Here is a 26,402-nt window from a genome sequence, read left to right as displayed (position 1 = left end):
CACCAACTCATTCGGCTACATTATATATATATATAATTGGCGCGTACACCCTTTTTGGGTGTTTGGCCGAGCTCCTCCTCCTATTTGTGGTGTGCGTCTTGATGTTGTTCCACAAATGGAGGGACCTACAGTTTCAAGCCGACTCCGAACGGCAATTATTTTTTATGAGGAGCTTTTTCATGGCAGAAATACCCTCGGAGGTTTGCCATTGCCTTCGGCTACATTAGTCTAAGTATAATACACGTTATCTATCGCGATTTCGAATACGCGAGACATCGAAAAGTGTGAATAATCGACTAAAACATATCGGACTTGTCCATCACTATATTTTACGTTCATGATATCAGTTATCGAAAGAGCTTGTGTAAACTGTCAGCTTCTCGTTGATCCGGTAACACTTTTTAAAGAAGAAGTAAATTTTCCCTGTGCATATCAAAAGCGTCATTACTTGCATTGTCCGATGAAATTAATGTTCAAAAGAAATATAAGAAAATACAGGTGTTTAAAAGGATATATTGAATTATAAAGAGAGTGGATAAGTAAAATAGAAGCTGAATAGTTTCTGTTCTCTAAGCACGGTCGTGGATCAGCTGGACAAAGTGATACGGCAGAAAATGTAAATAGAACGAAACGGTTGTAGTTCCGTAAATAGTATGATTTCTTTACACTAGTTATTATTCTGATAATTTATTTATAATACAAATAATTGCGGATAAAGAAAACTACTACGCAATTGCATATTGTTTGAAATGTTAGATATTCACGGCTGATTTCTGCTGATAGGACTTGTTTATATTTTGCTTTAAATTTAGAGTTGCCAAATGACATTTAAATGTAGTTCTTATCTAAAAACGCAAGGATACCAAACAATTCGTTATTTTTAATCAAATAATAATTTGATATAGCTTCTTTTTTAATATTTATAGGCAGTTTTCAATACTCCTATTCAAACTAAGAATTTCCTTATGTATTTATTTCAAAGGAAATAATTGACCGCATATGTCAAGATTCCTAACTGTATATTTAAATATGTTATTTCATAGGGATGTAAGTTCTTTAATGTGTATGTACGCTACAATATTTTATTATTGCGTTTCAATCACCTTTGCTAACAGTAGCTCAGCGATAAGGATGCTGTTTCATCCATCCAAAGATTATACTTCAAGCTGCTGAGGACAGATGTAACAAATTGTGGGTTCTTGATTAAATCGTTTCTAGCTATTAACAAGTGCATATATAAATTAATTTTGTATCACATAAATCAATACACATTTATCATTAAAAAAACTTTTTAACCTTAAATATTCCGAATACAAAATTTTGTTAAAGGAGTACAGGAAATTGTTACTCTCTGAAATAATTGTATATATATTGCACAATTGCGTTTATAAAAACAACTTACTTTTTAAAAGTTGCTATTATAAATATATTTATATTTTTTATTAATTTATAAAAATAACTTCTGTCCCATTGTAGTGCTTACGCTCTCTTTTTAGACCTGATACACTTATAGCGGATTGACCTCCTAGAGTGGAGTGAACTAATGCCATTACAAATCAAGAGAAATATAACTCCAATAAATTTCCTATTTAATTCATTTAATTGTTGCTTTCATGTAATATTGACAAAAAATGGAGCAGAAGGTCATGCAGGCCGAGGGCTCTGCTTATTTACTGGCGGATACATTAAGTATTATTTGGGAAAATTATCTCGGCACTGACGATGATAGCGAAACTAAAGTAAGTAAATTGCATGCTGCTCATTCAGCGTTGATACAGTTTGTCTTTGTTTCAGTTACATTGGATGGAATTGTTTCTGTTTTATTTTCAATATGCAGAAGAAGACACTTTGCAGTCAGAGGTCATGAAAAGGTAAATTAGTTAAAAATGTATAGCATATATGCTGCATATATATTGCGGCCGCCGTAGCCGAATGGTTTGGTGCGTGACTACCATTCGGAATTCACAGAGAGAACGTAGGTTCGAATCTCCGTGAAACACCAAAATTAAGAAAAAGTTTTTTCTAATAGCGGTCACCCCTCAGTTGGGGGCGAGAGTATTTCTGAAAAAGTTCCTCAAAAAATATCTGCCGTTCGGAGTCGGCTTAAAACTCCCTCCATTTTGTGGAACAACATCAAGACGCACACCACAAATAGGAGGAAGAGTTCGGCCAAACGCCCAGAAAGGGTGTACGCACCAATTATATATATATATATATAAATATGTGCAAATACGAAAGAGACAAATTTTTTAATACAAATTTCTTCAAATATTTTCTGAATTTAAGTATGAAAATATATACATACTTTGAAAACTAAGTATTAACAAAATAAAAAAAGAATGTAAATGCATGTTTTGATTCGGATGGGACTAAATTTGTTATAGCTGCTGCTCTTAACAAATTACGATGTTTGTAAATAGGGCAAAATTACTGATGCAACAACAACAACAACATAATTATAACCTTTTTTACATTTTAATAACCCAATTTTCTATCCTTTTAACACATGAAAATATTAACGAATAGACGAACTTTACTATCTTAAATTACATATCCTTTATTTATCGTAAATTACATTGCCTTAAAACTCTGAGCAGTGACAATACAAGTTTTGGGCAAAAGTTAAACAACGCTCGATAACGTGAACTAATTAAAACCAAGACACTTTGTCACGTTTTGGAATGCCCAAAAAGACTAAGTAAATATATTTTTTCATACGATGGTTTTATTTAAAAAAATCAGTCATCTTTTTTTGTATCTTCTGTTTTTCTAAAACTTGAAGCACAGCCTTAACCGTCTTCGCACACTCATATCATTTTGATCGACGTCTTCATGACCAACCCATATTAACGGCTTGTTGAAAATTTCAACTGCTTCAGTCGGCTTAATTTTCTCCAGTTGCTCTGATACGTTGTCATCATCGGATTCGTGCTCTTGTTGATGATCGTCATCTGCATTGCCCTCCTCGATATCTTCGTTCCATTCATGAATGGCTTGTAACGTGAATTCAATCTGAAATGTTTAATAAAAAAAAGTTTTTTTTTCAATAACAGACATCTTTGAGCATATCTGCGAACACGAACGAACCTCAGGATTTAAACTTCTAAAGAGATCGACGGTGTTGCTCATCAAGGTGCGAAGTTCAGCTTCCCATTTTTCTTTTAAAACCGCCAACGGAACATTATCTTCGGGATCATCATTGTTTACCGCAAAATTTCAAATACTGTTCCAGCACTTAGGTAATGTTGCTTCACCAACACGAAATCAAGCCACATCCACAAGATTTAAAGCTGTTTTTAAGTTAATTTTTTTCAACGACTCGAGCAAATCAGACTTTGTCGCTGTTATTGAAGCTAGAAGGCTGTTTCTGTAATGCAGAGTAGTCAATGTTTTAGAGTAGTCAATGCACAAAAATGTCTGTTCACGTTTTGGGGTGTTCACGCTTTAGAGCGTTCACGTTATCGAGCGTGCGCTGTATAAGGTTTTAAAATAACCGGTATACTGACAAATTCAGTTTACTAGTTACGCCGCCTGTTATATATACATTTATGTATAAGCATTTGTTATTACTGTTTTCCATATCTAAATCTTTTTCTGAATTAATTTATTTTTCTTTTAGTTTAATGCATAATATTCCAGAAGAAATCACCTCGTATCTCTTGGAGACGGTGTGTAACATCATAAATAAATCGCCCTTATCAATTCCTTCATATATGACTGCATGCGATAATACTAACCTAGTACAAGAAGCGATAAGTTACCCTGAAATGAGCGATGTAAATTATACAAATAAATGTTTTACACCGGTAATTTTCGCATTATTATTATTTTTCTTTTTGTTGAACTTGTTTATTAATTATTAAAATTAATTTCACATGCAGCTAATACTAAATGACCCAAGTGACTGGAGTAAAATAATTGCTTTGCGTAGTTTTCTCACAAACAATCTTGGCAAGCAATTGCTTCGGTTCCTTTTACGTGTGGACAACAAGGTAATATGCTTTATTCAAACATCATTTGAGATTTTTTATTTCTGCTAATTTTTAACAGCTCATTGCTTCACAAAAAGGTCTTTGCAATTTATGCATCAAACTGTTCCCGAACTGTAAATGGAATACTGAAGAAATTGATCTTCATACCCCACTTTCTGTACTGTCACTCATTGGCAGCATTTCCCCGCTTCATATGCCAAATTTAAAACCGCAGAAAAGAGAATATGAATTAAAATTAAAATCACCAACCTATAAATTTGAGGAAGAACTTAAGAATTTTAGAGATGAAATTGCAAGTAGCGATGAAATAGCATACTTACTGGTGAAATTAATATCAAAGTGTGCCGCAAATGAATGTGAAGACAATCTTAATTGCCAATCAGTATCAATGATTTCTTTAGATTTTGCATTAGAATGCTTGTGCAGTAATGATGAGATGTATACAAGAAAACAAAATGCCACCACAATCAAGCTCGAACTTTTACAGCTCATGATTCACTGTATTAACAATATTATTAATGTTTCTTCTGGCGTAAGCTTTATACAATTTCAAGATGTATTTGCAAAGTTAGCAGCCATATTACAAAAACATGTCAAAGAAGTTGTAGGATCTGAAAATGTGTTTGACAACAATGACTGCACTTCACTTCGTTTTACCTTAGGATTTCTAAGCGCAATCAACTATATTATTTTTTATATTATACAAAGTATCATAATCCATCTTAATAAATCGAATAAACCTCATCAAGGAGTGGGCAGCAAAAGTAGTTTATGTGTTTTGAAATTTGTTGATGAAAATGTGGTTGATATAAGCATTGAAACATTTCATCAAGTGTTACAGAACTTGGGAACCCATACTGACATTGATGTCGAAGCACGAATGCTAATTGTGTTGACTTTTAGAGCGCTTATCAAAATCATCGACCAACTTTTCAAGAATGATCAAATCGCAAGAAACAATTATATTTACCCAAGCAGTGGTCAAATGCGCAGAAGATGTCGCAACTTTCCGCAAGTACATTGCTGTACGCAAGCACCGACAATAAGCTGCTTCTTTCAAAGCATATTGCTAAATTTGCTACCTAAAACCTCCGTCGATATGCAGGAATATGGCGTACGCTATTTATTGCACACTGGAGTCTGCTGCTGCCACTACACAATAAACACTTATGCTACATGCTTGAATATAATTTTAAACTTCACACCAAAATATCAAAATTGTATTTATAAATTTCTTCATCGTAGGATACTTTGCACTATTTTTTTACAAGACCATATTGGTCACGACAAACGCCAAGCGGAAAAATGTGCAAAATGTGATACAAAGTTCAAGTCGCTGGAGTTCCGTGAAGAAATTTTACAGCTCTACAAAGTGCTTCTTGAAAAGCTCATGTCAAGTGGAGAAGTAAACAGCAATAAAATAACTTCACTTCATCTATTGCTAAGACATTTAAAATACATATCAGATATATTGAGCAGTGACATGGCAGCGGGTATACTAGCAGAACTCATTTTACCAACATTTCGTCGCTTTAAAGCGGAATGGCTGGAAAATGAAAAACCAAGCAAAGTACTACGCTTTTTCTCTTCAAACCAGAATGTATCACAACCACTTAGCAATAATTCACATATCACAGCGTGTCCTGATAACAAAATCGAAGCATCTAATGCCACAGTTATTCCTTTGAGTGTCTTACAGGATTGCTTAAATGTGTTCGTTGCGTATTTGGGAATAGATATACGCTTAATAAAGGCGTTTTACAATGAAGAGAATATTTCGCATTTAGAAGAGCTCTTCTGTGAACCGACACTAGTTCATAGTTTATGTGATCTTATTCAAATTGGCATCGACAATATGACATTTTTGGGAGAAAACAATCAGGAGCAAAGTGTATTAAGTCAACGCCTTATTATGCTGCTATTGAATAGTGGTGAAGAGAGCGCCTCTCTGTTCAATTATCTACTAAACTATTCAATTACCACCACTACTTCCGACCATAAAAAGGAAAAGGAAGTACCAGAAATATCACGTGTGGTCGACATTTTAAATGTGGCCACCTTACAGTGGTCATTTACATACGAGTTGTTGCAGACCAGCCAATGCTTTTTTAACGCATTTTCAACCCTGTATAATTTGAATAAATATAATGAGACACCTGTTGAAAGTATTGATACCCAGCCGCAGCAATTAAATGAGCAGGATTGTAATACAACAAATAGAAATTCGCAAAATAAGACGAGTGGCGAGAAAACACTTCTCGATATTTTGACACTAAACTATAATGCATTGTGCAGTTTTTTGCAAATCTCGCAGCAAAGCTGTTCGAATACTTCTAAACACATACATCCACAGTATCACATCTATACATCAACACCACCCCCAATGCAAAACGCTATTATAGACCCCGAAGCCAACAAAGAAGACGGTTATTTGTCAAGTTCACTCGAATCTTTGCTCTCGAGCATAGAGGTAGAATCAATACAACACACGTTTGACTCAATTAGTTCATCGATTGCATCGACCGCGACAACAATTGCGGCTTGGCTTGATAATCAACGCTTTCCGGTCAATGATCGCACCTTTCAAACAGACTCACAGTGCTATGCAGAAAGTTTCAATTTATCTTTTTTGAATAAATTAAAACATCATACATCAAGAAATTTAGAATATTTATACGACGCTGAGCCGCAAACTAAAGATAGTATTGTTATTTATGATATACGAAACCAGGTCAATTCACGTGCTGCCGACAATTTATCATTGCCTGTGACGACCGCAGCGTTAAACACATCTAGTGTGGGCACACTTGCAACCCCAACTGTATGGAATTGTGCCGCCGATGCACTTTCAACATCCACACTAGTTGTTGGGCCAGAAACTTATGCAGCCGTACTCAAAATTGGCACAAGTATTATTGGGAAACTATTTAGTGTCTTAAGTTCATTTTTTGGTAGCAGTAGTAATACGAATTCAGTAACTAATTTAAACAAGAGTACAAATGAAACGTGCCTAGGTCACGAGATTGATCCGAACTTGATCAGCTTGCTGGAAAATAGCAGCGACAGCAGAAGGTATCTGCTAAGACTATTCGAAACAACAATGGCTATTAGTATCAAAAGTTTTAAATATGGAAGGGGTAAGTGAAGTTTCTACAAATATTTATAGATTATCTTAACAAAACTTAGTAAAATAGAAACACATTTATTTATTAGCAAAGTAATTTTTGTAAAATAAAAATGCTATAAAAAATTACCAAAATAATATAAAAAATTACCAATAAATCGAAAAATCACACGAAAAGTGTGTAACCCACAGGAAATCCACTGCTCACGAACTGGTTCACTACTGGGCAATTTGGACCCATATATAGGTCCGTCCCTACAGTATATTAGTAAATTGTGCACGGTTTGAATATTTGCACAGAAATGACTTATTCTTATAGATTATTGCATTTGGAGCAATCCAAAAAGGTTTTTTTAGATAGGTATGCCGAAATGTCCGCAAACTCTTCTTTTATGTTGTATAAAAAATGTGTGGCCTTATATTGTATGGCGAACACTATGGCGTTAAATGAAAATATGTATTTACTTTTACTTAGGGAGGCATAGTAAAATGAAAACATTGCATCCGTTTTTCTCGAATTTTTAATTTTTTGGATTATGAAAATTACGGCGAATGAGCGCTGTGTATGTACTTACATGTGTAAAATAGCATAAATTGTTGAAAAAATAGTATAGTGAATGGAAGATTATAAATTGAATAAAAAATGCAGGTATTGGAGATACGAGATGTTTTTCTAATCTGTAGAATAGCTGTATGACATCAATGATGAAAAATATTTTTATCCATATGGCCACCAGAGAAGCATCTGAAGTATGTCATATTCAAGCATACATTTTCGACTATTTTTTCAAAACTGGCGGCTCTCTGTCACGAAAGGTGTGCACGATATTGGTTTCAATGGCTTGCTCGCGTGCACCAATGATTTCAAATAGTTGCGGAGGCGTTAGGTTACATTAGTTCATTTCCAGAGATAATCCTAATAAATCCACTTTCAAATCATGTTTACGCACATTTGGCAACAACTAATCGGTGGGCACGGCTCTTTACCGATTTTTCTTTTGCTTTTCTTACAGCGTAAACATTCGGTATTGTTGCTGCTGCAGTATTACCAAAGCATTTTTTTGGGCTTATTTTGGCTGGTGAAAATCTAGGCCCTACCAGACTGATTGAATCTTGGCCTGTTTATCAATTTTCGGTACCATTAAAATAATCAAATTTTAAGGAATGCTGAGCTCTAAGTTCAGGTTGTCCCGTTGGTGGCTTACAATCGCCTTGTCGTCCGTACGCGCCGTTTTCCCTATAGGGCAAGTTTTCAAATGCGGCAATTGCACTCCAGCTCATATGTACACCTTTGTTCACAATAATAGCAATTAGCTTAAAATTGATTTTTGATAATTTTTTGTTGGCATACACACCATTCTTCCATATAAGAATGCTCGAAAAAATTTTTATGCTGAAAAAATGCACAAGACCGCTAGCAAAAAAACCAAAGGACGATTTTTGAGCCACTTCAAATTTGCACTTTATTATAACAAAATTCAATGGGCTATAAAACTGCATACTCAGAGTTTTTCTAAAGCTCCTGAGTAAAAAGTTTGAAACTGTTTGAAATTCGTTGATTTTTTTTAATTATTTACATAGTTCAAAACTTTAAGTTATATGGTCTTTGTTGTATTACAAACTATTTTTTATAAAAAAATAAATATAAACAGTCAAAACTATTGCAAAGAGCGCGCTGCTAATATTATGAACAGGGGTGTATGAATGCACATAAACTGTTTGCATTTATGTATCTGTGTATGTAAAAATGTTTTGAAGCCATACTAGTGATTGCTACGATTAAGTCGACAAACAATTATGATTATAGCGCAATCTTTAGAACTTGCTCACGAACTAAGCAGCAATTTATTGGAAAGTGCTTTGCTTGTATTCCTTGTTAAAAATAAACTCACATCACCTCGAAAAAAAAAGCAAAATGAGATAATCCCAAGGTAATTCATATAAATAAATTTTATGAATTGTAGGTTTTTACGCACTATTTTTTTTTTTTTTTTTTGGTAAAAAAGTTGAAAATTTTAAATTTTTTAACTTACTTTTGCTTAACTGCCTAAGAATTATGTCAGACTGAAAAATCTTTCTCACAAAATACTTGCAAACCACCAGATTGCCCTGAGTGGAACTTTTATCTTTATGTTGACATTAAGATGCATATCTTCACGATAACAATAACAACGCCCCCACAGCAGTGTGGGATTAAAGTAATCTTATCACTTCTCTTACAATTTGTGCTAAGATGCACTGTAATAAGTACTAAATTAATTGCAGCATTTATATAATATAAAATAAAAATATTTTTATATTTTTAGCGGACACGATGGAAAATCATCTGTTGAAATTGAAGGCGCTAATATTGAAGAGTGCTACATCTGATAGGGGCCAAACACATACGGAAGAGCATGCGCACGAAAAAGCTGTTGTGAAGGCATTGCAGAGTCTTTTGAAAATAGCAGAACAATCCTCCACCCACCACGATCAATCTAGAGGTGCAGATTTTAATAACAGCAACGGTCTTCCGAATAATGCAAGTGAGGATGCGGCATTACAATCGCCACTGCGACCGAGTGCACGATCATTTAGCAGCAGAAGAGCGCATGCCAAAAACACTAATGTGATGCCGAAAAAGTCGATCCACGGGGAGAACTGCGATGCAGACCCTTTTTCCACACGCAAATCAGTGTTCTGTGATAGCGAAATGGAGCTCAGTGATAATGAGAATGATGACAACTATATAACAGCGGACGAGGGATACGAAGCCGATGGTGAGCTACCTGAATTATCTGAATCAGAGATTGAATTGGATAAAGCAGAATTTTGGACTTCATTTCAACCAAGTTCTCACTACCGTACACGTTTACTGCATGATGGGCTTTGTCATTTGGTTGTAGAAATTCTAATTGAGCTATCAGAAAAGTGTATCCTTAACCCAGTTAGTTGGAGTGAATGCTTGGTACAACTTGCAAATCATCTTTTCGTAATACGTGCACATATAGGAGATTCACTATTTTTACTGCGTGGATTTGCACCAGTATTGAAATGTGGAGATCCACGTTTAAGAGGTTTGTACAAAATAAAAAAGGAAAGCAGCTCTTGGTATCAAACAGTTTGCCTTACTTGGAGCAGAACCACTAGTACTTTCTACTTACTTGTAAATAAAAAATCAAAAAATACAAAGTCACTCAAATTTTACCAATTATTTATTTAGAACTTCAACAAGCATTGCTGGAATTAATCGTGGACATTGACACGCCTGAAGTTTTGTGCACTTATTTCAATATTTTATCCGCTAAGAATCCTCCAGTTGACCTACTAATAAAACATCTTAATCATAATTGTGGTAGTAAATTGAAAAGGCCTCAGCCTATGGTAGAGTTGGAATTTCCTATAATGATGGGTAACATCTTTGTAAACAATGCATTTCTAATTTACTCACAATTTATCTATTAAAGATGGTAAATGTACTTCAACAACCGACCAGCGTTTAACAATGGAAATCGATCGCATTCGTAATCAACATATAGCCGCACAGGCCACAACACCTTTGTCCCGTACACCATGCATTATTCCCGTAACACACGCCAGGCTATGGGGCAATGACGGATTCACGCTTTCCTTTTGGCTGCAAATGAAAGGCAAACCTTATAGCAAATCCTCCTCATTGCTTGTAGAGGACGAGATACACAGTTCTCACGAATACTATCTTGTAAATTAAATTATAACAACAAAACTTATGCATGCATATATATTTATATTAACTGAATTTTTTCTAGAGAACGCACATCGTTTCCATTGGCACTAACCAAGTGATGATAAGTGCTTATGTTGACAGCAATATGAAGTTAGTGTTCGAAACTTGCAACCCCGGCGCAGAAATTCAAATTAAGTCGCCAGTGGGAACTCAGTTGCCATCACAGCCAGCTAGTGAGATTTCGGAGAAGAAGAATGAAACTTCTTCAAAAGATGAGTCAAACCGAAATATTAATTACAGTGGTAGTTGCAAATCAAAACCAGCCACTTCTAAGACGACGCCCGAAGAGGCATCAAACTCATCAACACTCCGCGTTGCTTTGAAACAAACTAAGCTTGTGATCCTTAACAGTTTTAATAACATGCATCTTTTTAAATACCATAATAATCATCAATCTTATGAGAACTCCACCATCGACCTGAAGTCATTTCGATTTACAAAAAATCGTTGGCGGCACGTTGCATTCGGTGTATGCACACATCAAGATTACATAGAGTTAATTGTTTATATCGACGGAGTAGAGCAAGATATTGTGAATTTGCATTTTCGTAATATTAAAAATTTCTTAAGAAATCACTCTTTCCAAGTAATTTGCCTTGGAGATAGTCTCAGTAACTTGGGTGACAACAATGAACCGCAACGCTCTCCCGTTGATGGATATCCGATGCCATTTAGCATATCAAATTTATTGCTATTCAATTGCAAATTTCCAGCGTGGGAAACAATTGCCAATTTGACGGCAATGGGACCGGATTTCTCTGAGCTTGCTCCACTCCAAGTAAACTCCTGGCAACCGAATTACGGTTTTGTTAATCTAAGTAAACTCAGAAAGGCCAATTTCGGTAATATTGCTGAATCAATGAAACTGCTATATGAATCTCGTTTGCTAGCGTATACCGCCGAGTCTCCAGACATTGTAATGGGCTATAATAATGAATTAAACACAAAAGAAGGAAACGTTTTGAGTGGTGAGTGGTAGTTTAATTTTTTGTTTTAGTTTTTGACCAACGTCTGTTTATAAAAACCTAACCTAATTGTCTCGAAAGTTTCTAATAGCGGTCACCCTTCGGCAAGCAATTGCAATCCTCCAATTGTATTTTTGCCCTGAAAAAGTCGGCTTAAAACTTTGCTCAATTTCGGTATTGAGATTGATATTAAAAAATAAGGAATATCAATAAGAAAATACCGTTCTATTACTCAATTAATCCTCCCAAGTATGGTACATACTTTGAATCTGATTTTACTAAGCATAGTTTTGAAAAGTTTTCTTGAAAAATATATCGAGCAGAAATTAAGAAATTTGATAGTCACTCTGGCCACTCTGGCCGATTAATGGGCCTAATCAGTCAATAACCATGCCCACCTTACCTATAAAAGAAGTTTTTACTTATGCCATATCTGAACGACATCTCATGCACACTAAAATTTGGCTGCTAGTTCAATAATATAAAAAGTTTCAAAAATATTATTAATATTACAAAAAAATTTTAAAAAGATTAGAGAGATTATTCATAAAAATGTTGGAAAATTGCCCATTTTACAATTTGTTTCTCTAAAATTAGTATATTAAAGCGGGCACTCCATATTTATATACGGGGATTGCTACTGGAGTGACAGTCCTTGGCCGGATATAAATCCGGGTCGTTTCGGAAGTGGAACCGACTGTCGTGGAAACGGCATTAAATCATTGTAATTTCTTCCTCTTCGCGAAAACAATTTTTATACCAATCGCTGGCATAGCGACAAGCGGTTGACAATGTTGTACGCGTCGCCTATGAATTGCCGGTGACTAGCCGATATCGCATCGTTTCGTAGACAGTTTGTTCTACATAACGACCCAGATTTATATTCGGCCGAAAATTCTCCAAAAATTTATAGGAAATATATGATATAATATTATGTTGTGTCAACAACAACAACTGCCTATAGCATATAGTATGCAGACGTCGCCAAATAATTTGAAGCAACTGTGATTAGCCGATGACTCTGCAGTGGGTCGTATGTTAATTATCCAATAGTACTCTACTCATACATATGTATAAATGTATATAATAAGCCACTTTATATCAAAATACTCTCTAGATATAAAGCCATAATGTTCGGTTCTACCTAACCTTGGGCTCTTTACTTTTATTTCATTTAAACCATTTTATTTTTCTAATAACATTTAAAATCTATAAAATATATTTCAGCGGGACGTGTTTATGGCTTAATTTTATATGGAGAATTGATACAAAATCATTTGCATTCCATCCAAACTGCAACTTTGTTGTGCGGAGGCCTTTCAGCACACATGTACTTAGTCGCCAGGGTAAAAACTACGAATATCTACATAAAAACGTACACCATATTTTGTATTATATCTGTTATAATTGTCTAGATTGTTGAGCTAAGCAGCAACTCGATGTCCCAGCACATGGCTCTAGAGTTTTTCCTAAATGTGGCCTTATCTGATTCACAATTGTATGCGGAATTTTTGCGAATAAATTGTATGAACCTTTTAGGTTACGTAATTAAGACCGATCGCTGTACTAAAGACGTGAATCTCCTAAGAAGTATTTTAAATAATGCCTGTTCACAACCCATTATTATAAAGAAAGGCGAAACAATAGAAGTTTGCGAAAACACAAACGCCATTATAGTATACCCGCAACTGATCATATCAATACTGCATCGTTATTCAGATTGGCATCGTTCAGGGGTTGAACATTCTGAAGTACTGGATATGTTATTCCAATGCATTTTGGCGCTCACACGAGAGAAACACCCACATCGCGATTTAAATCTTTATCAATTACAAACAGCAGGTCTTCTCAAGGAACTTCTTAATTTATGCAAAGTATATATAATTGAATCACCAAATCCGGTGTACATTTCAAAAAGTGCCGCCGAGTCATTTGTGTCCATATTATCAGTTTTTGCTGGATCACCACCATCCACATCACTAATGGATGAAATAATGAAATTGGCATTACTCTTTCAAAAACCCAGTGAATGTTACATAACTCATGATAGATCAAAGTTTTATTTTCTTTTAACGCCACAACCACCAGTCAAAGAAAGATCATCGGCGAGTTATAATTTCAGTCGAGTAGCAACACAATTTCGACGTAAATCTAAAAGGGAGCGACCAGGTGTCGCAAAGCCTGTTACTGCAGATAAAGCAGACTTGAGCGCAAAACAGACTGAGAAAATTAAACGTTTACGCCGGTTGCATATAGCGTCCTCGAGCTCACCTTTCAAGCGTAATTTGCTTGAGCTGGAAGATAACTTGGAAAATGTAGCAGACTGCACCAGATTGAATAAGAAAGCTTTACACTTATTAAGCCCAGTCAACATCGAGAATTGGCGAACAAGATTTAAACACTATCCCGATTGGCATATGGCAACGAGCTCAATGAAAAAAGTGCATCCTTCGAATAAAGCTGAGAAATATTTTTCAGTATCATCGTGTTCACCCAATAAAATTACTCGTAGGCGCTTACAACATGCCCATTTTAATAAGACTCCAAGCACTGAAACGCCCAAAGTGAGAAAACGAGAGTCACAGTCGCATAAAACATCAGCTCCTAGCATTGCTTGTAGTAGTTTGGACAGAGAAACTCTGGGCAGGCATCACTTAGGCCAATCGCCTGTGTCAACATCTGCACAGCAACGTCGAAGTAGATTACTAGTAAAAACCGATTTTTATAATTGGCCGGGTATTATTGCTTTGCAGGAGGGACTATTAACACTGCTGAAAGACTTTCTCTGTCTCTTGCCGGACAACGCAGTGGAAGAGGTAATAGAAATATATATGTACATTAGGGCGGGTCGATTTAAAAATCGCTCATTGCTCTGCGAAAATCGTATTCTAGGGATCAAAATAAGAAACTTTGCCGAAGGAACCATACCTCTTAAACGAATTCTGATGTCCCCCAATTTGGGTCGAACGAAAAATCCCACTTTGACCCATTTAGAGTGCTCCAATCGAGTCCAAATGTATGACCGACCCCCACTAACTTTGGACGGCCGATCCACCCATGCCAGTGGCACACCCCCTGGAACTCCCCTGGGGGGTTTCTCATACAATCATTTCAAAATATCACCATTTTTGGCCTTTACATGAGAAAAGAAACTAAAAAGTTCGACCCAAATTGGGGGACATCAGAATTCGTTTTAGAGGTATGGCTCCTTCGGCAAAGTTTCTTATTTTGATCCCTAGAATATGATTTTCACAGATCAATGGGCGATTTTTTTGCCTCCCCACAAATCGACCCGGCCTAATGTACATATATTAAACTTATTTGATATTTACTTTTCATTTGCTAGGTTTTGAAGCACTATGTCAAAATTGATATCATTCTGGTGCTATGTAATAATGGCAGCTGTGCAGTGCGTACGGCTATAATCAAATTATTAACAGTACTGATGAAGCGCCTACAACAAAGTGACATACTTGTGCATGTTAAAAGCTTATATCCGCAGCACTTGGCAAATCAAATGTCCATATATCCAACCGATATGCAGATGTTTGAAGCATGCTTGGAATGGGTTACTGGTATATATAACAGTGCGAGAACAGGTTTAAGTTGTGACACGACATTGCACATTGTGGACCGCTTCGGAATCAACACCCTACTGTCAATTGTAATAAACATGCCGAATAATCAAATTGGTCATAAAGTGAAAGCTTTTAAAATACTCAATAAAATATGTTTTACGGTTTGTAACATAGATTTTCATTAAATATATTTTAATTACATTTAACTATGCATCACTTTTCAGGAAGGAGAACAGCAACAACTCTTAATCGAGGCCGGTTTGCTGCTTTGTTGCATTAAATCGCTTTTCAATTTATACTTAACCTCGAGTATTGTAGATGTTTTGGTAGAGGAATCCATATTGGAACTTTTGACAAAAATAGGTGAAAATTCGTTGAAATCAGTTGGCCACATAAAGGTCAGTGCTTATAAAATGTGGTTGATCTTTTCCTTTCAAAATGTAAAATTTCTTATCATTTTAGGTTGTATGGGATATTATTAACATGCTAACGTTCTTGCATGAAGGTGCCTCTGTCTCGGTTATTAAGAATTTACGTTCTGCGCAAGCGCGCCTGCTGTTCAAGTGGATTAGCATGTTTTTTGATTCTGTAAATGAACCAAAAATATTTAAAGGTACATACTGCAATATGCAAAATAATAATATACATGTCAGCTACAACTTTATACTCTTACAGTAATTGCGCTACCGAATTCGACTTTATCGCCTACCGAGACTAAAGAGAGACTGCGCTTACTCATCGACCGTTGTGCGCAGTTCTATGCCGTTTGTGATGTTAATTACACGCCTAGTGCTTCAGAGGTGGAACTTTTCCAATTAATCGTTACATATAGTATTTCTACCAGCCAGCGGTGTAACAACTTCATAGCTTGGGGTTTGCAACCGTCACGACCCCGGGAACTGCGTGCTTTTATTGTTGATGCGCTTTGGAGCTCTTGTCAAGCCGACTGCTTGCCATCGGTTATTTACGACGGAAAGATAATTAAATCGTTTCTGTGGTTGTGTTTGCTTGAGGATTTGGAGAAACCATTGAAAAATTTGAAACGCTTATGCAAAATATTGGGTATAAATGAGCACGATTCAACATGGAACTTAGAGAATGAACTAGAGCGCATTGAGCTTCATCGTAGTAGTGTGGCGGCTGAGCAAAAAACAAAATTAGAAGAGACGGCTTACCGACTGGAACCACTTGCTATGAGTTGTATTGAATCATCAATGCTAACTACAAGGCGCGTTGCTGAATTGCAAGTTAGTACAGTATTTTTAGTTGTATTGGGTGACTCTTGAGTTACACTAATTCGTCCCCTTAGTATTAAAATAGTCTATAATTTTTTTGATGTTTTGAGAAAATGAATTTCAAACTTTTTGTCGAAAGTAGCTCTCACTCAAATCTCGTTATGTCTGTAAATATTTATTATTTTTTGACTGACGTTTTGACCCACTTTGTGGAACTAGAATTTGACAAAATTTTGACCACATATAAAATCGACGATGGAGAATCCAAAAATTCAATAAAAAAATAATAGCCTATGAGCACATAGGCTATTGTTATATTGTACTAAGGGGACGAATTGTTTTCAGGCGATTAATAACATAATTTTTTGTAAGGTATTGGTGTTCTGTTCAATTTAAAAGCAGAAAGTATGTATAATATAGTGTGCATATTGTGTACATATTGTGTACATATTATGTAATCGAATTGATTTTTCGGGTATATCAATTCGGAAAAATAAGCTATATTCAAAATGTGCGAAGTGGTCCAAAAAAAGAAATACGATGAAAGAAAAATGTTGGAAAATGGGTAATGTCGTACTTATTTCCCATTTTAATAAAATGGCCCAGACTTGGTACACGTATTGCTCTCTAACTTATTTAGATCGGACAAAATATTATTGAGTTCGGACAAAAGCGACGGCCACTTTTTATTTGTTTAGACTAAATTTCTATAGGTCGGTCTAATGTTACAAGCTATAGCTCTCTATGACTGAGTTTGTTTAATTCCAATAATTAGCTTCAGTCCTAAATTAAATATTATTAAAATGTACGTGGGTACATTTGTTACTTACTTTTTCATGGTTACGTTTGTATTCTAATAAGCAACTAAAAGTGGATGGAGTAGAGAAGTTGCATTCAATTTTCTTTGCGGAAAGAATATCGCCAGAAACATTCAGGAAAATATTTATTTACAAGTACAATTCGATTTCCAATTTGCCAAAAGCATTGACTAAATCATAGGCTGGTGCTGAAAAAACTGATGACCGACCGTTTGGTTCCACAGACACTAAATTTTTAGTCGCGTTAATGGTTTCTGAATTACGATGAATCCCATCATACTTACGAAGCCAGAGCGAAGACTAAAAACTTGCACCAACGAGTAACTGGTGCGGTTTTTGGTCTGGCGGCATCATCGGGCCATTTTTTTTCGAAAATGACGATTCAAAAAGCAAATTTTACATGGCCCACCCTATATAATAGGAAGCGTGCGTCATATATGTATTATTATCTTTAGATCGTGTAAAACCATTTGATGGAACTGGTATCCGTTTTGTATTAAGGCAACTTATAGAATAATAGATGGTTGGCTATCGTATATACTCGTATAACTTTGTTAAAACATTTATTTCTAATATCGTATAATATCTTGATAATGGAGAGGAGCTCGGCCAAACACCCAAAAAGGGTGTAGCGCCAATTAAAAGTAAAAATTATTTTTACTCACTTTAAATCCAGTACCCCTATCGGCTCTGCAACTTTAAATCGCAGTTTATTTAAAAAAACTGGAGTAATTCCAACTATGTTATCGGTGACATAAGAGACATTTTGATATGTGCATGAACTCATGTGGATACATGCCCGCACGGACATCATCGATAATATGCTAAGAAAAGAGTAGCACTCCACTATTTTTAGCCTAACCTTTTAAGAGCTGACTATGTAATTATTTGAATACATGTTTAACAAAATTATTGTATTTGCAGAATTCCGAGCGTAAACTATTGATGTATCAATTAAAAGACTATGATGATGCAACCATTTACACAAAATGGCTGGGAGTTGTACGTCGCATGACACATGATGGTGCGCCATGGTACTCAAGAGAACGTGCGGAAAAGTATGTACAAACATGTTCTAGAATAATAGTCTGAAATTATAGGCTCCTTTACATACCTGTGTACATATATTTTTTAAATAGCTCATGGGAACTAGATGATACCGAGGGTCCTTCTAGAGTTCATTCACGTTTGCGTCCCTGTCATTTAGACATCGATAAACGGTTTTTCATGGAGGATTACTACACTTCAGAGCTGCGTAACAATGATACTGTATTGAATTCCAGTGCCTCTACTATTGTCGAATATATGCGACCCTTGGAATATCTATTGTCAAGTTATGATCAACAGCTCAATATTTCACTTAATTCTCAAATACTTTACAATTTCCCCGCAAAATTTTTACCTGTTGACGGCGAAATAGATGGTGAGATTATTATAACCGATCATAAACTATACTTTATGGCTACATATCGATGCAAGTACTTCTACATTAACTGTGATATTTGGAGCATAAGTGAAATTTGGCTGAAACGCTATCAACACCAAGAAAAAGCTTTCGAAATATTTTTGGATACAAATCAGTCATTATTCTTCTCACTACAAAATCAAGAAGATTATAAAATTATGTACGACGTTTTTAGTGACAAAATCGTCACACATCCCGACCAAGCAAAAATTCTCGTTATCACACAACAGTGGCGTGAAGGTTTATTGACCAATTGGGAATACTTAATGACACTTAATCAAGTTGCTGGGCGAACGTATAATGATCTCATGCAGTATCCTATATTTCCATGGATATTATCAAATTATGTGTCTGATGTATTAGATTTGACAGACGTATCGAATTTTCGAAAGTTGGACAAACCTGTCGCAGTGCAATATGAAGAGAATGAACAGCATTACATCAGCAACTATACGGTAAATTAAAGTTACTACGAATTTAAAACATATAAGAATATAAAATATGCGTTTGATGTAAAGCACATTGAGCAGGTAGTAACAGTAGAGCAACCAAAATAATGTTGTTGTTTTAGATCCCTAAAAAATTAGAGTAACTTAAGTAATATATGACAATTTAGAGACCAAATAAATAAATAAAATATCAAATCACCTGCTTCACTGCTACTGCCTGTTCATAGTGCCTAAGTATTGGTGGTACATTTTTTAATCAAATACGGCATTGGTTAAATATATAATAGAAAGAATCTATAATATAATTTAAGAAGGCCGGTGTTCCATGTGGAACGGATTTAATTTTTGGTTGTTACTAGGTTATCAGCCTACTTCTCCGTATTAACCTGTTATGTGATTATGTCGTGTATGTGCGGCAATTTCAAAAGTTCATTTTTTAGTTAATGTCGTATATGTGCGTATTGCCGAGAAAGGAAATTGCTTTTGCAATGAAATTTAAAGTTAAGCAAAAAACGAAAATTTCCCTTTTATTTTGACATTATAAAGTGAGCATGAACACTGAATTTCCTGATAATCGTTATCGTAATCGTTCAGCCAACGCGCGCGGTGAATCCAATATTTGGCTGAAAACCGGTTTTGCATCCCGGTCTTCGCTTGAAATTAATTCAGCACAGTAAATCGCTTAACAGATTAATATGACTTCAGGTAATTAAAATTGCTAACTAAAACACATCATCCGCTCCTAGGGCAAACAAGAGCATGGCGTGTCTCATACCATCAATATGTGTTTCTGAGAGTTTTTACAACACTCATTGCAATTCCGGCACGTATTTATACTTAACTTAACTTAAACTTTTGAACCTGCTTTCTCAAAATTGCGTCTTTCGAAATAGTTAGCAAGATATCTCAAAACCAAATCAAGCAATTGCATTTAACTTTCATGACATATTTAGAACCTTCTTGATTAAAGCTAAAGCCATGATTCGAGCATTGTGATATCCGTAAAAATTTCAGTTCTTCAAATTTTAAACAAATAAAAAGTACCGAAAATTACGGATTCATATTCAAAAGCAATTAAATATTCTATTCCGGATGTGACCACAACCCTACCAGCTATTCCTTTTTATTCTTTGATAGTATAAAGAACTACTAAAAATCATCTATCTGCACATCTTATCGCTCCTAGTCGGCGTATAGGGCGGAATTTCGTTTCTTGAGTGTGTTGATTATTACGAACGCGTCAATGGGCCGACGCAACCTATTGTTCGTATTGTTCGACAATAGAATATGTGATGGAATTTCAGGTGTCCATACTCAGCTTGTAACCACTATACTCGCGGGTACCATAATTTTTTGTACAGCTCGGCAGACCTGTACTTATCGTCTTCTCATATTAGTTCATGATCGTTATGAAGAAGCTATCCAGGGAGTACCTAGCCGAAGCTGACAATCTCCAGCTGCTTGAACCATTCAACGAAGGTGTCACTTCTGGCCATGCCCAAGTGTATGGCAATCAGAGAGCTTTCAGTAATATGCACCTCTGTGAAAAGTCCCATTCCCCACCCCATTCCCGGTTATTAAACTGGCTAAATTTTTTCAGATTAGTATAACAGCAAACAGCAAAACTATACTAAAACTAACAATACTAAAATTTTTGGTGACGGATATTTATTTATTTATAAGATACGGTTTTAATTAAAGTTTTAATACATCTAGGGAAATTAAAAAATTTAATTCTGTTACAAAAGAATGTAAACCTAAAACTAGAAACAAACAGTCAGTAATTTAAAAGCAGTAAGTCTAAATATAGCTTCTTATAATTGCATTTAAGACTTGAAGGCAAGTTTTAAAAAGATTAAAGCCGTTAAAGATGAATACAAAGCATTGAAAACATAAATAAATAGATCAAACCCAGACTGTTAAATCGCAATGACCTCCAATTTACAGAATTAAAATAATGATGGGTTACCTTTTTGTAGTTACTCCTATTTATAGTAGCCTTAACAGAATTCCAATGCAATGGAATTCAAATTGTGTTAACATTTCAGTTCAGTCGTCATGAATCGGTGAAGATCAAAGCAACACTTCCAAATTGTTGAAATTTACTTTGAAAAACAAAAAAATAATCTGTTCGCAAAGGCGCCGAAAGGTAGATTCATCGTCGTTCTTAACTTATTGGTCTTTGTCCTTCGAGTACGTGGAAAATTTTACGTAAGGATCTTGGCTTATATGCTTATACATTATAGCTTGTGCAAGAATTGAAGTCAAATGATCCTTTTTGCGTCCCATTTTTGCTGATAGAGCTCATTGAGATTTATTATTCAGATATATTGGAAAAAGTAGTCAAAAATTGGACTACTCGAATAGGCCAAGTAATTCGCAGCTGCGGCGGACATATGCCGGATATCATATTCAAGAAATAACGACCATGAAATTATCTACCAGATTATAAAAAAAAAATCTTTCTAACAATATTTCTATTATGTATTATCATTTTTACTTCTCAAGCTCTTAAAACTCACCCGATATTATACTAAAATTTAAGGGGCTCTGAAACTGCACACCTGACTAAAAAGTTTGGAATGTTGAAAATGTGTTGCGTCTTTTAAATTTTGCTAAAGTATGAGACTTTAAGTTTCATGATTTTTTTGTGGTATAACTTATATATTTTATACAATATATATATATATATGTATATGTATATACAATACAAAAAATTATTTTTTTGACCACCTCTTTTATATGAACGTAAGAACATTGTGCTTGCTGTATTTTTCTTACTAATTATGATTTCCTTTTAGTATATTAACAATACAATGACTAACATGGGCTCCATGACGCTGAAACCGTATCATTATAGTTCACACTACTCAAACTCTGGCACGGTGCTGCATTTCCTCGTGCGTGTACCACCCTTTACGAGTTATTTCCTGAGATACCAAGGTAAATATATTTTCTGATGTTTACAAGTACAAGTATATTCCTTTCATCTACCTAGCCGAACTAGGTGTTATTTTTTTAATATGAAGGGAATATCATTCTCTACAAATTTTGGTTATGGATTTAATATTTGAGTTGTCACTTTACTTATATTTGTATTGAGTTATTTACATATATATATGTATCTTTGCTTGAAGAAATCCGAGAGCTTCAAATCACATAATCTTGCTGATCAACTTACATCTTCGCGAAGCAAAATAACGTAATTTTCACAATAATTTCTAAGAATGAATTATAAAGCAGCAAGCTTTACGACAGACATAAAATAACTACGCTGAGTTCAAAAAAGGCGGTCTGAATGGTACACCCTTTAACGAGCACCTACCAAGCATTTTATAGTTATTAAATTCTTCAACGAACTGTTCTTTTTGTATTATTATGTTCAAGTTTGTTTTTTTAATTTGCTCACACGTACGGCTTGTCAGAAATTACTTGAAGTGGTAGCTATGGCGTATGCTGCAAACAAATTGATAAGCAATTATATTTTCGAGATGTCAATCGTCGAGGAAACAATGGAAAATCCTTGCTACGCCTCGAGTGGTGTTTGTCAAAGTTGTACTCAACTGTTAAAATTTAACATTGTAACATTGAAGCATTGTAGTCAAGCTGATAGTCACTTTGAAAAGGTTTGAGTGTATTTATACACCAATTCTTAAAAAAGTGTGAGCGAGTTCTAAATAACTAAAGCAACTTGCAGCAAAATTTACTCCTGTAGACCTCAAGCTAGGTAACATTTGAATGACAACTAAAAGAGCATCTTTTCAAGGTTAAAAATAAGCGATATACACTTTTTGAGTCGCGTTCAAATGACTAATCGTTTCGGAGCGATTGAAATAATATATTGCTAAGTACTATCAAATTTAATTCCGATCGAAACTGCCACTGTTTGGCCTCTGAACGTTTAGCAAAATCGAATGTTCGTTTTAGAATTGACTCATTGGGCGGGCATCGGGATGAACAGCAAAATAAAGTGAGCTCAATTAGGCTTGTGAACTAACATTTACAATTTAGATAACTAAAAATCTCACGCATGCAAATTTTTCAGACAATAATTTCGACTTGCCTGATCGAACATTTCACTCTCTTAATACTACTTGGAACTTGGCGAGCCGGGATAGCCCTACTGATGTCAAAGAACTCATACCAGAATTTTTCTGTTTGCCAGAAATGTTTGAAAATTTTGAACGATTTAACTTCGGTTGTCGCCAGAATGGAGAACGCGTGGAAGATGTACAATTACCACCTTGGTGTCTTCGCGATGCACGACTCTTTGTACTTATACATCGACAGGCTTTGGAAGCAGAGCTCGCTCGTAACCAACTACATCACTGGGTAGATTTAATATTCGGTTATAAACAATCCGGTGAAAATGCAGTTGAAGCAATTAATGTTTTTCATCCAGCGGTAATTATAATATTATGCTACAAATTCCTTCCTTGCTTTATGTAATTTAAATTTATTTGCTTCTTTTTAGACATATCCTTCATTTTTGGAATCAATCACATCGGATCCAATAGAGCGGAAAGCCGTAGAAACGATGATAAAAACGTATGGACAAATGCCGAGACAGCTTTTTAAAAATCCACATCGACAAACAAAATCATTAAACTATTGTCTTGGCACTAAGGAGGTACTACCAACCGTACGCGGTCTGCGTTGGGGTGTATATTTAGGATCACCACAGCTGCATACTCCTACGCTTGGTAATATTTATAAGATTCCTGGCGCCGAGTATTTAATTTCATTCAATAACACCAACGTGGTTTATGGGTTCCCAACAAAGTCTTGCATCATGCAAGGTGCTGAAGTAGATACATTTAATGTCATATCATGGGATTATGAGGATCACATTGTTCGTATTCAACCGCTAAATAAATTAAATACTAAACCGAAAAATATTCTGCGTAGCAATATTATCGATGGTATTACGGCATGCGGCGCCGACCCAAATTCAAATCAACTTTGGTTCGGCCACAAGTCAGGCCGTATAAGTATATACAAATGCAATAGTGTAGACATTAGCAATCGGCCGGTAAAAAGTCGACAGAATTACATACGAGGTCTTCGACGTTCCTACAATTCGGCATTTCGCAAACTGACTACTAAAAGTTATGCAGAAGAAGGAGATACCAGCAATGTAACGCCGCTACTGAATTCATCCATGGGCTCATCATCAGATACCGCACAGCGGGATAGTGCCGATCTTATATGGAACGGACCAACAATTCTGCTACGACACACCGATGAAGTAACCAGCATTCGATTATCAGTTGAATTTAAAATCGGAGTATCTGCAGGTCGAGATGGTATAGCCGTTATTTGGGATCTTAACAAGTAAGTTCACTTCACAGCTAATGTATTTAGATATAATCCACCAATAAAGTATTTATGCATATTTTAGCTGGAATTATATACGAACAATTGATAGGCCGGCGGAGATTCATCACTCACCAATAACAGTAGTTACAATAAGTCCAACCTTGGGCGATATAGTTACGGTGCATACCACACCACAGCAGTTGGCACCAAAATCGACACCAGAACGACAAACTACAAATAATAGTAATAGCAGCGCTAATAGTAGCCAACAGCAGAAAAGTGATGAAAGCACAAGTTCGCCGTCAATGCCCGATGAATGTTTCGAAGTGACGGAAGAAAGTTTAGATGATTTCGTGAATGTGTCTATAAATCCGAATGGAAAATCAATATTGAGATTGCACACAATCAATGCGCGCTACGTCCAACATATTGTGCATGAAGACCGTATATTGGCAGCCACCTATTCGTACATCAAGGAAGGTGTTGGTGTTAACGTCATTGCCACAGCTGTGGAAGGAGGCACGATACGTCTATGGTCTAGTTGGAATTTGAGTTTCGTTAGTGAAATTATCACAGGCATATCAAATATAAAAAGGTAGTGCCCATGACTTCAACTTCTGACATTCGGAAGATTACACTGCAATCAAATATTTTCTTCTCTTTTGTTTTAGCATTGTATACTCAACACATCAGCATCTAGTGGCGCTAACAAAAGATTCGCACATACAAGTGTGGGAAACTGAGGGACTTTATGGGAATTCTCCAAAATTTCCACAAATAGCTTATAAGTAAAGAAGTTATGAATTATACACCATAAGCTCAACTAATTCACGAAAGCATATTAATGTATTTGAGAAGCAATAACACTTTATAAAAAAAATAAAAATTAAAAATAAACATTTAATTTGGCAATACAAAAGCTTTTAATTTTAAAATTGTGTGTGGACCGCATTTTTAATAAGGTGCGAACTTATATGGGACAAAGGAGGCATTATTGTATGAAATGTGCATGTAGCAGGAAAAAATTGACTTCTGCCTATCTACTTGACAAATGCCGAAGATGATAGTTTGCGTAACTGCGAATCTATGTTCGAGGTAAAAATGGAATATAAAATGAAAGTATTTTAGTAAAGCACAATAAGCAAGTGTAGAATAAAAATAACAAATCGTATTTGAATGTTACATGAAATCAATTTCAAATCTTCTTCACTGTAATGTTGTAACAGCATAAAACATCCCTTTTTAATGTTGAGGAATACTGCTGAACCGAAAGTTCCTGGTTATATACATAATTGGCGCGTACACCCTTTTTGGGTGATTGGCCGAGCTTCTCCTCCTATTTGTGGTATGCATCTTGATGTTGTTCCATAAATGGAGGGACCTACAGTTTCAAGCCGACTCCGAACGGCAGATATTTTTATGAAGAGCTTTTTCATGGCAGAAATACACTCGGAGTTTGCCATTGCCTGCCGAGGGGTGACCGCTATTAGAAAAATGTTTTTCTTAATTTTGGTGTTTCACCGAGATTCGAACCTACGTTCTCTCTGTGAATTCCGAATGGTAGTCATGCACCAACCTATTCGGCTACGGCGGCCGGTTTCTGGTTAGATAGAGAAATTTAAGACTGACATTACCGCAGTAAAGGGGATGCGATGATCATGACATGGTCGTTCCCACGGCAATCGGTTCTACGTAACCGGAATGCCCCGGAT

The 26,402-nt window shown here is 35.6% G+C and overlaps 1 protein-coding gene across 5 annotated transcripts; it reads left to right on the top strand.

Moving 5' to 3' along the window:
* The first annotated feature begins 387 nt into the window (after positions 1-387).
* LOC128859778 (lysosomal-trafficking regulator) lies at positions 388-25,622 on the top strand. Of its 5 annotated transcripts, none has more exons than XM_054096854.1 (23): positions 388-616; positions 1,497-1,739; positions 1,795-1,871; positions 3,620-3,806; positions 3,882-3,992; positions 4,051-7,129; positions 9,423-10,172; positions 10,319-10,507; positions 10,563-10,816; positions 10,884-11,829; positions 13,054-13,172; positions 13,242-14,642; positions 15,173-15,565; positions 15,629-15,802; positions 15,867-16,017; positions 16,080-16,651; positions 18,382-18,515; positions 18,597-19,377; positions 22,173-22,314; positions 23,417-23,775; positions 23,846-24,705; positions 24,773-25,285; positions 25,362-25,622. In XM_054096854.1, exons 2-23 carry the CDS (start codon positions 1,632-1,634, stop codon positions 25,480-25,482), a joined length of 11,421 nt encoding a protein of 3,806 aa, XP_053952829.1. In that variant the 5' UTR covers positions 388-616; positions 1,497-1,631; the 3' UTR covers positions 25,483-25,622. The 5 variants fall into 5 exon arrangements, with proteins under 5 accessions (XP_053952829.1, XP_053952828.1, XP_053952830.1 ...); XM_054096853.1 differs by having other exon boundaries at positions 1,477-1,739; XM_054096855.1 differs by having other exon boundaries at positions 392-498; positions 1,477-1,739.
* Positions 25,623-26,402: the final 780 nt, after the last annotated feature.

The sequence above is a fragment of the Anastrepha ludens genome, chromosome 4 (assembly GCF_028408465.1).
Source record: "Anastrepha ludens isolate Willacy chromosome 4, idAnaLude1.1, whole genome shotgun sequence".
Classification (NCBI taxonomy): domain Eukaryota; kingdom Metazoa; phylum Arthropoda; class Insecta; order Diptera; family Tephritidae; genus Anastrepha; species Anastrepha ludens.
This window is presented reverse-complemented; position numbering and strand designations above follow the sequence as displayed.